Source organism: Pezoporus flaviventris, unplaced genomic scaffold (genome assembly GCF_033815535.1).
Source record: "Pezoporus flaviventris isolate CSIRO_AGI_PZ_B2104156 unplaced genomic scaffold, CSIRO_AGI_Pfla_v1 ptg000001l, whole genome shotgun sequence".
NCBI classification, from domain to species: domain Eukaryota; kingdom Metazoa; phylum Chordata; class Aves; order Psittaciformes; family Psittacidae; genus Pezoporus; species Pezoporus flaviventris.
In genome coordinates this window covers 61,955,180-61,969,581 of record NW_026892549.1, presented here as the reverse complement: position 1 = coordinate 61,969,581, position 14,402 = coordinate 61,955,180, and the positions used below count along the sequence as shown (strand labels likewise).

The window sequence follows — 14,402 nt, the reverse complement described above, 5'->3', positions numbered from 1 at the left end:
GGGCATGGAAATACGACAGACACAAGAAGTTTGGTGAAGATAACTATGGAAAAGTTTATGATCCTAATTCTTAACCTCAATGTGCATAAAAAGGTCAGAATCAGTGCTGAGGGAATAGATGAAGATCAGTTCAGAGCCCACTAGGACTTCTGCTAATCTACATGTTCCTCTCAGTGGATGAGGGAAAAAAATCCAACATCTTGGAACACTTCATCCCTACATTTCACTCTGAATTTGAGATCTTTCCATAGCCCCCCTCCCCAGGAAGCACAGGAGGCTGGGATACAGTCCAGCTGCTGTCAATCACACTGAAGAGCTGGCTCCAATGGTGAGAGATTCCAGCATGTGCCTTTCTTGTCTAAGCTAGAACATGCCTGCACAGAGCCAGCTCTCCTACTATCTACACAGCTCAGATCAGTAAACTCTTTACTTGCTCCTGAACAAAAATAAACAGTTTGATGGTGTAACTGCATCTACACGAGGGTGCCGCCAGGACAGCAGTTAGACGCAGTTGTATTTTTAGTATTCCTAGCCTACATAAGTATGTGAGCAAGACTTTTAAATATAGACCCAGCCTTCATGTTTTTCTTCATTAGAGCTCTAGCAGAATGCCTCCCATGTAAACCACATCAAGAAAGCAAGCGCAGAATATGGGCTACAGGAACAGCATATCCTTACTACTTTGACCAAGTATAAATTTGCTTTATTCTTCTTATGATTATAATATACATTTCATAAGAGAGGAAAAGCAGGATTATCTACATCAGATACACTCGGTGCCTCATGAAAGACTAACACCACATCCCAGCCAGCACAAATGAATGTCAAAGCTATTGTGCATTTGAAAAGATCAGATTTTGTAATTTACCCAATTGCCCAAGACAAACATGATGAAAACCTGGGGGGAGAGGTATTTGGGGGGTACCCATTCTGCACATGCAATACTAAGGCCAGCGAGATTTTGTCATTCTGACAAAGTTCAGGTTCTCATTTTGGTGCATCATTGACTGCTCCTCACTCTTAAATTTTGCCCTTTGGGGGTTACTTCTTCAACACTGCCACAAGGTCGTTTTCTTCCCATCCAATGGCATCTCCGACATCCTACTATTAAAGCAATAAGTACCCAGTAAAGGGCATTTCCCAGGGAGTAATGACTGGCTGGGAGGAGTTGATGGCCCGAGGCACTGCTGAGGGCCATTAACCCTGGCTGGTTATTAACGGCCTTGCACCAAGGTTGTTATTGCTATTTTAAGCACATATTTGGGGGGTGAAATGGACATCTTAGTGTACAGATTACTTTTAACACACGATGACACTTCTTTCGTTGCAGTTTACAGAGGCCATTTCTAGGAAGAAGGAATGCTCTGCCTGATACCCAGCTGGATTTCATGGACCATTTCGCAGCGCTCCATTGTGCACACAGGAACTTACCAGACTGAGAAAACAGTCAGGTATTTGAAGAGCTCTTTGCTTTGCTCTCTAAATAACAGTCTGCACAGAAAAATAAAAGGGAATCCAAACCTTAATGAGACGGATGAGCAAAACCACGCACCTCTTCATGTCACTGTCAGCACTTACATTCCAGAAATCTCCTTTTAATCACCCTGTCTTTCTGTTCAGCCCATTTCCTTTGCCGATGCTCCTGCTTAATGACCATTCCTGTCTCTCTTCAAGAAAGGAAGTTTTAGCCGAAGCACATCCAGAACCAGCTTCAGCTGATGCTGGCCATTAAGGAGTTTGTCTTTCTCAATACTGGGTCATTTTCTAGGAGACAGTTGGTGAAGTATTTCAGAAACTGCTTTTATTTTCTCCTGGTTCTTACCCTAAGGCTAAAGTTTTAAAGGCACCTTCCTCGTTCTCACAAAGCAGTGAAAATTGCTCTTTTCTTGCAGGGATCAATAACTCACTCTTCAAATCAAAAGGGTATTCTTAGCGTATGTACAAACAGTCCTCTGCCTTACTGAGCTGCCTACTATTTGTCAAACCTTAGCTGTGAAAGTAAAACAAACTGAGTAAGTCATGGCTTTGGAACATGCATAGGAAGAAAGTACAGTTCGACACCACACAGGTTTCTCCACAAAGCAGTACTTTCCAAGTGCAAAGCGTAAAAGATCTTCTCACATTTCTCCTCAAGGCCCTAATTTCTCATCGCAAACAGCTGGATCATAGACTGAGGGTAAAAAAATCTTGCTGTATTTACTACGTGGCTCTATTTGCAATTACAAATCGCAGTTTCCAGCAAAAGAAATGTGCTTTCTTAAAATGAACTTCCCTCAACCTGATGGCTGGAGTGTGTTAAAACCCCAGAAGTTAACCTTGGGGCAGTTGGGTCTAACCAGTATGGTGTCCTGCACCATCATTTGAACATGCATGATCAGACATTGTCGCTCACAGAGTTTCTTGTTTCTGTGTGCAGGATCACCTGGAAATACACCGGCATTGTGATGGGTTTTGCTGTCTTCTCTCCTCCCTCCCCAGAAATTCTGTATTTGGTAAGCTTTATTTCAATGCTATTCAGCATTAAGCTGAGATTTTCATAGCGCTCTCTCCTGCAATCCTAGTTTAGTTAGCTTACATTCAATCACTGTATACATAAACTTAGTACTGTTTTATCCCATGTGCATACTTACATTTATATGCCTTTAATTTTACCTGGCAATTCATTGGCCAGTCAGTCAGTAATACAAGACCCTTCACAACCTTTTATAATCAGCTCTCATCTTTATCCCCCTACAATAGTTAGCATTCCCAGCAAAGTTTACATTCTTGAAATCCTCTCTTTTCCAGATTGTTAATAAGCATTTGAAACAGCACAAAACACAGCAGAAACCCCCAGGGAATTTTACTTGAGCTCTCTATCCACTGTGAACATGGATTCTTTCTTCCTTAGCATCACTCCCTATGTTTAACTAGCTACTTATTCATGGGGTTTCTTCCCTCGAGTCTTACGGAACTTAACTTTGTTTCAAAGTAAGACCCTACCAAATGCTTTCAGAAACCCAAGCTCAATTTATCAGCTGAGATTCTCTTGATGTCCCCAAAGAACACCTTTTTTGAAGGCAGAGCATACTGCAGAATGGGTTTCTTTACTGTTTTTAGGATGTAAAGTCTAGTTTAGGGGTGGTGAGGCACTGGAATGGTTTGCCCAGGGAAGTTGTGAATGCTCCATCCCTGGCGGTGCTCAAGGCCAGGCTGGACAGAGCCTTGGGTGACATGGTTTAGTGTGAGGTGTCCCTGCCCATGGCAGGGGGGTTGGAACTGGATGATCTTAAGGTCCTTTCCAACCCAAACTATCCTATGATTCTATGATTCTATGTCTGCCACTGAGCACGTAACAGCTCTCTGTTACTTTCCAAGCCTCCAGCAGAGCCGCTGTAGCCCCCACAACTATAAGACATGCTGATGATAAGATTTTCCTGTGTTTTCTCTCTTTTTTCCCCACTATCACCTAATCCTCCAGAAGTGCCAACCTACAGCACCAGACTTTGTAGCTTACTCCCACCATCTATCTCTATTCTTCAAGTCGTATGAGGCTTGAGCGTTTTTTTATGCCTTGTGGAAAAGACTTTCCCATAACGTTTTTCCTGACAAGAAAACATGATCTCAAAGACTCAACACATCAACGTTTCTGTTATTGGCACCTGTCTGTGCTCACTTACTTCTGCACATAGAAACTGCTGTGCCTACAGGAACGGGCGGGCACTTCTGGTGTAAATCAGAGCCCTGCTTGAATTCCTTCTTACATGTGCCCACAGGAGGAAAATGTGTCCTGCTAACTCATGAAGAACTGAACCAATGCCAGGAGCGATGAGGACACCCTGAGGGTATGGGGCAGCAGAAGCTCCCCTGGAATATGCAGAGTCACACTGTTAATGTGGCTGCTCTTCCTCCATGTCAGCTCCGTTCTCTTTCCTAGGAAGCATCTTTCTGTTTTCCAACCTCCCACTTCCTTGTAGTGAAGGATGAGAAAAACAAGGGAAGGTGTTCATATGCTCCCTGCCTCATAGCCTTTTCCCTTCTACTCATCACAGTAGTCACTGGAAATTGAGGAGTCTTGGCCACTCCACACTAGCTAGGACCAAGCGGTATAGTTCCTGGGCAAGGTAACCAGTATGAGTGCCTTTTTCCAACCTCATCCTCCCTCTTCTGCTAGGATTTCCTCTGATGTTAAGGGACTAGGCCTACTGCCAGTTTTCTGTAGTGAAAGGGATCTTTTCCATATGGTGAATTTAACAACTGCTGTGTGGGTTTCTTCACCTCCTACCAAGCATCCATGATGGCTGGCTTTGGGAAGTTTAAGCTGCAGCAATAACAACTTCTGGAGTTTTTTAATGTGATTTGTAGATCTGAAATTCAGATAAAGGAAGCCAGGTAGCTGTTCTGCACTACTGGGCACTTCCATATTCCAGCTTGGGGCTCCCTTCCCTTATGCTCTGTCCTTTTCAGTTCATGTGGAAAAGCATCTGGGCATTCAGGAAGGGTCCTCTGATAGGCCTGAGAATGCATGGTGTGTGCCCTCCCCATGCCCCATCCCCACAGTATTGGTTGCAAGTGAGGTCCACATGGGCGCAGCCGTACCTGGTTGTTTAGAAATGGTTTATTCCAAGTTTCTAGGTGGTGTGACTTGTCAGGATGTCTGTGACATCACATGGATGGAGAGACACCTCAGTAGGTATTTGGAGTACAAAGTAGTATTTCCTTGTGATGGAAAGGCAAAGCTATCTATACTAGACCAAGGAAGAGATGGTGCTTATGATGCTGACACTCTGATCTTCACTTCTGAACATGACTCCTGCAAAGATGAAGATGAGGGTTCTGCTTTGCACCTCACTAAATTACCTGTATTACAAATGCTATTCCAAATCCCCATGCCTTTTGAATTTGAAACCCAAATGGTAAACCTGCTATAACCTGAATCAAGTCAGTGACTGGCATCTGGAAATGGAAATACTATGTAATGTAAACGTAAATACTGTACACAATAACCCACAGACCTCTGAACAGCCATCAGAAGTGAAAGCTGTAATAATGCCTGCAAAAATACACAAGCTATTCCTAACACATCTAGGGGGAAAGCCAGCTTTGACCTTCTCCTCACAGTAAAGACGTAAGTCTGTGATTCCTCTGTATCTTGAAAGGTTTTCCACCTAATGTCCCTTTATTTTTAAGTCTCAAAGGAGTTCTACAGCAGGTTTAGATATTCTAAGCAATGCGTCTCAGGAACCAGATGATAAAGTCTTCTACTAGTAGTATACATATATATACATAAATGTCATTCACAGTCTGTAGACAAAACTGCTGTTAAACCCAGAGCTGGTCCTACACATGAGCTTGATATGTAGGACCCATTTCAGGGCTCACTTTGGCAAACTAATCACCCCTACATGTAAACTACTGAAATTATGACTGCTGCTGTTGCAAATCTCTTACTGTTATTCAGCTAATTTCAGATAACCTTTCTGAACACTGCATTTTTCTGCACCAAAAGTTATTGCACAGGCACTCCCTTATGCCTGTTCAACTGCATTTTTCTTGATCCATGACCCCTCCTTACCTTCTATGCCCACAGAGTAAACTGAAAATAAATGTGGCTTAATGTGTTACCCCCCGGCCCCAACACCAAACCCAACCAAAACTGGCTGCTCTATTTCACACCTCTGCTGTAGAAACCCCCTGCAAACCCCCTCCATTCCAGGAGATTTCAAGCAAGACAAACCACACAAAACCCCAGAGCTGGGATGCAGGGATCTGTTCTCACACGCTCTGTAGTATGGCTATTCCTGACACATGTTCCTGGGACATTCTGAACAAAAGCCTGGACAGAAACACATCTTTAGCCTTGAAAAACTGCTCTCTGCTAAGGAACTGTCAGAGATGCTGTCAGCAGCATTCTGCAAGCAGCAGAACAAACATTAAGATGAGAGTTTTCAGCTTAGTTTTGGGGTCTAAGGTCTTAAGGTTTCTAGCAGAAGAGGTTTCCCACTTCAAAACTGAGTCCCAGCATCAGTGCCCCAGCTAAAAATGCAGTACCCTGGGTATGTTCCCTAGAGTCAAGCAGCAGCACAGACCCATTTCCGTCCAGTTAGGAGGCCAAAAAGTTACTTTTAAGTATATTTTCAGTAACCGTGTCCATCACCTTCTTCCTGACCCCTCAGTTTATACTGTAATGTAGAAAAGTGTTCGACCATTTTCAAACCATGCTCTTCACAAGCTTGTTCTCCTCAGTGCAAATGCTGAAGAACTTCCAGGATAATATGCAACCCTCATTTGGCCAGCAACTCGGCAGTGTAAATACATAGATGTGCTTACGGGAGCAGAAGAAAAGACGTCTGTGTAAGTAGGTGACTTACCTAACTTCAATGAGAAAGCTGAGCTACGGTAAGGAAAAGGTTTGGATAAGGAAGCGCAGTTTGCATGGTTTTTCTGATGGAACAAGGAAACACAAAGGGAATCACATTGAACATCTAAGGATAACAATGCTGAATACCACTGTATGTTTTAAATGGTCTCAGTCAAGTTGATGAAATAATACCTGACTGAGATGCCTGAAGTACCAGAAAGAAAACAATCCCACTTTTACCTGCAAATCATTACAACAGAGCAGCACGTGGTTAAAAATTAAGACTAACCTTGTGCCTGTACTGTGCTAGCATCCATTTTCTGTGTGTTCACGTGTTTTACTAAAAAAAGCAGCAGTAGTGATATTAAATCAACTCAATTAAAAAATCCCAACGCGAAACAGCAAAGCTTTTGATGAGACTTCATAAGCAAAGATACAAAATCCAGACGCTTTCTCTTTCTGCCTTCTCCTCTGCTTGAACCCTTCCAGACATTTCATTCACTGCCAGTGGCACTGAAGCAAATTTCTGCTGGTGGCGGCTTTTGCCCTAGTCCACTTGAAGAGGATTCACGATCGAAGCTAACAGACAAGAAGACTGGGAATAACTGGCAGTCACAGAATCACAGAACGGTTTGGGTTGGAAAGGACCTTAAAATCATCCAGTTCCAACCCCCTGTCAGAGATAACTGCAAGCTACAGGCAAGAACAGGGAGTCCAAAGATCACTACAGGGGTGAAGACAGCACAAGGGAGATGCCAGTTTCTGACTCACAGAGGCAATATGTCCCAGTTATGTGACATTACCCACTGAGCTGTGACTGGTGGCCCTGTTTTGCACAACCCCTTGCAAAATTCTGTTTATCTCCTAGGCTTTGTTGGGGGAATTTAGCTGCTCTCTTTGTGTTATGGTTCGCTTCCTCTTAATGGGTCGAGATAGGATGCTGTTGTGGGACTATCTCCTCGCCATTTTGCTAATACCCTTTTCATTTGTAATATAGATCTTACCTTAAATGGCTTGTATTACAGAGCAAAAGTAATTATGGGTACATTTGGATTTGCTTTTAATATTTACTGTAGCAAGGTAAGGCTTTTGTACTGTAATTACTTGTTTCCTTGTCTCTGGCCTTCATTTGAGCAGAAAAGGTCATTCTTAATTAAGTTCACCCAAACAGTTCTCAGAAACTGGTTTTGGTTTTAATCCAACCCATTGAGTTGGCTTTCTAGAGGAGTGAACAGAAACTGGGCAAGAGAGTGGGGGGAGGATCTGCAAGCTCTAATTGCATAGACTATTTCAAAAGGAGCACCAAGAGTTTTCTACTCGGGGAACAAAAATCTGTTTTCACTTAGCAACAAACTTACCATTATGACAGTTTTGAGATGAGTACATGAGCACATTTGAAACATCCCTGTGCACAAAGCCAAGGTCTACTGCTGGGTGCTGCTTCCTCTGTGCCCATGCAGGCATTACCAACCACAAAGATGACACAACCAACATGCAGGAGCTATATGCACGTTCCCAAAGTAATAACTCACGTAGTGAGGGATGATCAGAAGTGCTCAACCTGGGAGCTATGGAGGACTGGGGGTAATTCAGCCCACACAGAGGCTAGGGCTCAGAAAACTCCTGTTTTCCTTTTGAAACTGCTGCTAATGCTCTTCCTCACAGATTATTATGAGCCCCAGTCAAAGCACATAAAGTTACAGGAACCTGAGGAAAGAAACACAGCATCCATCCACATCCACATCCACATCCACACCCAGTGAAACCGGGTATCAAACATGCAGCTCTCGACGTTTACCATCAATACAATGTGTTTAAACATTTTAATACTTGCTGATGTCTACATCCAGGAACAAAAAAATACAACAACAACCCACCAGCCTCCCATCAGAACAAACCCTGATTGTCTTCATGTCAGAATACATTCAGGAATGTGAGCTTATTTTGTTCACAGCTGAACCAAGGAGGTAATAACTTTCAAGACAGAAGATCTGGAGGCTCTGGGATTTCTACCTCTATCCATTCACGAGAATGGTTGAAGAGAATTTTACTTTCCACCTCGAGGTTCTAATTCACTAGAACAGTAGCTGAAAAGCATTTATGCCAACTATCAGGCACCACTGCTCCCGACTTTGCTCATCACCTTTTAAGACAGATATTCCCCATAGCCCAAAAGGCTCTAGCAACACTCCATCCTTGTAGGGAAGTTAACTTTAAGTCAGTGTCACTTCTTTTTCTCCTAAAGCTGCCAATTTCTTATGCAAATAATAGAATATCTTTCACATCTGCATTACGAATGAAAAGAACAAAGATTCCTTTCATAATGAAACCCAATTCACAACTAAATTGATTATTATGAGTTATACCTTTAAATACGACCTTAAATACAGAATTATTCACAGCAGAACTGACGAGCACCCACGCTGGGATCAACTCTTCCCCTTGATATTATCTATTGGGATGCAAACATCAGCCTAACAAAAAATCATGATCACTCTCTGTTTCTCCACAGTCATTTCATAGAATCAAAGATGATTTGGATGGGCTTTTCTGGTTTTTAATAACATCTATGCCAATAAAGCAACTGGCATTCTGTTCAATAAATACTAAACAGGGGAGCTTTCACACATCTCTAAACTGGACATTCTAACTAAGCACTTTAGACTGAGGTACTCACCCGGTCTGGAAAGTCAGCCTTCAGTTCAGCAATACTTTTACACCAATATGCTGCTGTTTTCTCGCTGATCAGTTCAATGTTTAGAAAAGAGCTTTGGCCCGGGCCGTACAGAGGCCCTGAAGTAGTTCCACGCACAATCCTCGGAGAAACATTGGTCACAATGTCCTGCAAAACAGTGGAACCTTTCAGATTGATTTTGAAAAGTGAGGTATAGATCAATGGCGTCAAGGACATAAGAGGAACATAAATATATAGGTGTTTCAAACATCTACTGTTATTACATTAGTATTTGTAGTGAGAGGATGAGGGGAGAATGGTTCAGACTTAAACAGGGGAAGTTCAGGTTGGATATAAGGGAGAAGTTCTTCCCAGGGTGCCCAGAGAAGCTGTGGCTGCCCCATCTCTGGCAGTGTTCAAGGCCAGGCTGGACACAGGGGCTTGGAGCAACCTGCTCTAGTGTGAGGTGTCCATGCCCATGGCAGGGGTTGGAACTGGATGAGCTTTAATGTCCCTTCCAACCCAAACCAGTCTGGGATTCTGCGTTTGATACACTGGCATACTTTTGCTGGTGACTGGACCTGTGAACCTGACTTACCAGCAGAGAGGCTGGTGGGTAGCCCCTCTTCGCACTTCAGCTGTATAGTGTAGGACACTGCCAGGGATGGAGCATTTACCACTTTCCGGCACACCACGGGCCAGTGCCTCACCACCCTCACAGTGAAGAACTGTCTTATATCTAACCTGAACTTCCCCTGTTTAAGTTTTAACCCATTATGCCTTGTCCTATTGAGAGAGTCCCTCATGCAGCGTACCTCTCCGGCATCCTGCAGGCCCCCTTCATCATCAATGAAAACATAGGATTAAGTGAGATCAAAATATATACCCCAAAATTATGGCCATTCAGATAAATACTGCAAAGCTACAACATTCCCAAAGCTCAACACGAGCGTAGCATGCGATTTTGAAACACACAGTACATACTCAAAATGTTGACTTGTTTCGTAGCCTTAATGAAGCCGCAGTGTCACCCTATCTACGGCACCAAAGAACTGTACATTCTGACACTGTTTTAAACGAGAGAGAAACATAGATGGCAAAATGTTCCTTTTGCCAATTTCCAATTAGAAATCATTTTGAGTAAAGGTCATTTATTTCCCAATGTATCAGAATGATTTGTTTAAGTACCCCTCCTCGCCATCTTGTCATTTCTAGTGAGATAACATGAACCTCCATTAGTATATAGCAATTAAGGTCAATTTACATATTTTAATTAAGAACCATCCCATATAAAACAATTAGGGTAATAGGCACACTAACTGGATTTCATAACATTTGGACGTTTTTCCAACTAGATAGACAGGAAACCTTAATTAGCATTAATTAGCACTGATCTGCATATGTTTGATAAGGCATACCCTTGCCACAAAAGATTATTTATTCCTGAATCTGCCAAACGCTGCAGTTACAGAGGATAAAGGGACTTTTCTTCACATTGTATGTAAATTTGAGGCAATCTTCACTTGCTTATAAAGTTAATCATTATACAGTAAATATGCACTAACATTTTATCCTGATAGATAATTATATGTCCATTTACATACATAGAAATCACACAAACTAATCTCCCCAGTTCATCTATTTTCAGACCTAATAAGTCTGGAAAACGAACATGACAATAATCCCTAATTTTCCTATTATATTTTCCCTTCATCACAAAAGCTTCATCCCCCTCTCAACAGTTAAGTTCTATTTGTCAGGAAGAAACCATTCCGAACACGTTCTGGATGTGTGCAAACCACAAAGACAAGTACAGTGCCCTCACTCCCCAGCCTAACCACAGAAATGGCTCTTTATGCAGAAGACCCATTTCCATCAGTTTGCTCCACGTTATCCTCTTGAGCGTTTCCTTCCTTTTCAATTGCCTCAGAGGAGCTGGTGCTTTGACTTGATCCCAGAAAGGCTTTCATACTTACAGGCCAGTGATACCGCATCATCCAGCATGGTTAAAAACAGCCAATGGCTTCAATGCTGTCAAACAGACCTTACTCCTGCAAGCACAGGGTGCATGTGGTCATTTGCCAACAGATACAAGTTCCTTTGACCATGCTGCAAGAAACCACGAGCTCCCTTTTACCATTCAAAGCAGTCAGAAGCTATGCAGCTACAGCAGTATGGCACTAAGCCTGAGCTAACGGCCTGTCTGCTGGTGGGAATTATTATTCTTGGGTTCAGTGTAAATAATGGTAAGACGCATGAGGCATGATTTTCCATTTCGTGGCTGGCTTGTGTATGTGTGTATGCCAGACAATGCCTGGAGCCACCTACAGTACTGCTCGCTATCTTACGATGTGCGTGTTTTGTTCTGCTTCCAGTCTCTCTCATTTTACTACAGGCACGAATTCAGAGTGAGATATTACAGCCTAGATTATACATCGTCTGGGACACTCACAAAGCCTCGGTCTGCTTCCGTACACAAACACTGAAGTTTTCCTATCTGCCTTGGGTCTCCAGACAATCTTCTCTCTTCTAAGCACAGAGACCCCTGTTTAGACCCTGTGACTGCTGCCGAATCCCCATGGCTTGTCTCACTCCTTCCCAGAGCTCAGTCACAGCCAACATCTGAGTGACAATTCATCCCACAAAGCTGAATCAGGTAACACACAGGCTTTGCAACCTGCCTCAAAAGCAGCCACTCTTCCCGTTAATGCCCACGAGAGATACCCAGAGCCACACGACACAGCAAACACGCACACATCTCTCTTCCTGCATTTCCCCACTCCTGAGTTTTCCTTGAAGTTTTGTGAGATCCCCTTTGGCGCTCAGGGACCTTCCGTGCCAGCAGACAGCTGCTCCTTCAAATGGCAGCTTCCGCCGCCTCTGTGTCCCAGGAACCCTCCACTGCGTCCATGCATCGCTTTATGTTTCCAGACCAAGCTGCTTCTGCTTCCAAAACTCCTTCCTGGCTTTGAAATCCAAATATTACCACCTGGCTGCTTTGCCTTGATTCCTCCCGAGAGGGATCTGCTGTCCTTATTTAAGATCCCACTCCTCGCTTGCCTCTCCTAGCTCAGCATAAACTAGATGGAGTGCGTCTGTGATGACTGACACACTGGCACCTCTCCTGTCTCTTGTTAGCACATGACAGCCCCAGACACAAGGAGGCTTACAGTTCATGGAGACACAATGGAGTTTATAACTTAGGTGATGATTCAAGGAATCTGCTTATGTACATACAGAATAAAATCACACAAGTGACAGAGAACTGCCTCTATGAGAGGAGTGTGAAATACCTACACAGAGCTTGCCTCGCCAGCATCTTCCTCTTCTGCTTTCTGCTACAGCTCTAAAAAAGAAAGAGTTAGGTAAAGGATCTCTTGACTGGGCTTAGCCCTTCAGTCTTACGAGGGAATTTCACATGGGATCACAGGTAGGAAGTTCTGGTGGCTGGCCAATAGTGATCACTGACTCCAAACCACCAGTTAAGGCCAGAGCAGCAGTGAGGTTGGACGAGATGACCTCTGAAGATCCCTTCCAACCCAAACCAGCCTATGATTCTATGATTAAATAGCTGCAGTGCTCCAGCCCATGGGTTAGAACAACCATCTTCTGGTTGTTTTTCCTCGTGTGGCCAAATACTGGCACCGATTCCTTCTTTTTTCTGAAATCTCAGCTTTTCCTATGATCCCAGCTAAAATTCACAGTAAAAGGGTTGTGTGCATAAAAAGCCACAATTAGACTGGAGCAAGAAGCCTGATGGGTTTGAACCTAGAATCTTAATTTTGACTCAAAGAAAAAGCTGATTGCTACAAAACAATATGTGCAATTGAACACAGAAGTCCACATACAGGAACAGAGAATTTCTCTAAACTCCAAAATGAACCAAGTGTCTTTCCTCCCCATGCAATGGAAGCAATAAACAGTCCTTGGGGAAAACAGTGCAAAGCTTTAATGTACTCTAAAGACCAAGGAAAGAAGACTTTTAATAAAGAGCAACTAGGGGAGAACAAAGACCACACTAGAAGACAAAGCTATGTAAAAAATGAGTCAACAAAATAACATTAGCAAAGGTAAACAGAATAGCCCATAGAAAATTTATTCATTTCATGGGCAAATCACAGAATTCCAGACCGGTTTGGGTTGGAAAGGACATTAAAGCTCATCTGGTTTCAACCTCCTGCCATGGGCAGGGACACGTCACGCTACAGCAGGTTGCTCCAAGCCCCTGTGTCCAACCTGGCCTTGAACACTGCCAGGGATGGGGCAGCCACAGCTTCTCTGGGCACCCTGTGACAGCGCCTCAGCACCCTCACAGGGAAGAGCTTCTGCCTTAGATCTAACCTGAACTTCCCCTGTTTCAGTGTGAACCCATCACCCCTTGTCCTATCACTACAGTCCCTGATGAGGAGTCCCTCCCCAGCATCCTTGTAGCCCCCTTCAGACACTGGAAGCTGCTCTGAGGTCTCCACGCAGCTCCTCTTCTCCAGGCTGAACAGCCCCAATGTTCTCAGCCTGTCTTTGTGTGTCTTGCAAATTAATCTTGGAAAATCAATGTAGACTTGGGGATTAGGGAAACTGTACTCACTACTACAATACAGCAAAACAATCTGCTTTAGGGGAGTCAATGCAACAACAAGAAACACAACAAATGGAATCAAGGGCCAACTGCGAAGCAAGAATATTTCAGTTACTGAATTTATTCTTTTGCCTCAAAAGCTGATTCTTTTCCCCAGGAACAATCATATCAATCCCTCAAATAGACCTGGCTCAGGACATAACGCAAGAAAGCCACATTACACAAACAAAAGTGCCAATACCCTCTTGCTTCTGGATTCCCCTTTTCTGCATATGAACACCTCAGGTATTCTAGTTACTTGAGACCGAGTTCATTTGCATTACACATATAGTTGATTAATTGTTGATTAATTAATTAACACACTACGAAATAAAGACCCAAGGCATTGATCAGGCCCCATTTGCTCTAATAACCCCTGAACTCTGCAATCAGATCGTTGAATTCGAAACTACTCAGGTCTGATGGGTTGGGAGGTTTCAGACAGCTTCTTAAAGATAAAGCGCAAACACTCAGCAGTTTCTAGCCAGTCACATTTAAATAAAGGTGCAAATCAATACATCAGCCCATGCCTTACGAGTCACTCTAAAACCTGGTTTGCTTCACACTGTCCACACTTGCAGTTTGCCACTGATTTTTGTCGTGGAAAAACACAACCACGCCATTTAAACTGAGAGATGTTCCTCTGTTTGGGCAGCAGGGATATCTTCAGTGTTAAGAGATCCAAAGGGGTGCTCAGCACAGTGTTAGATCATGTGATAATACATTCCTGGCATGTTTCTCCTAAACTAATCAGCAGAGAAATAATTCACATT

The 14,402-nt window shown here is 43.3% G+C and overlaps 1 protein-coding gene across 2 annotated transcripts in view; it reads right to left on the bottom strand.

Annotated features, from left to right (window-relative positions):
* The window catches only part of DPYD (dihydropyrimidine dehydrogenase), a 346,394-nt gene that overhangs the window by 119,461 nt on the left and 212,531 nt on the right, over nt 1-14,402 (bottom strand). For both annotated transcript variants that reach the window (XM_061461954.1, XM_061461963.1), the window contains exon 14: nt 9,018-9,182. In XM_061461954.1, the coding sequence (XP_061317938.1) occupies nt 9,018-9,182 (165 nt within the window). The remainder of the gene's footprint in view (nt 1-9,017; nt 9,183-14,402) is intronic.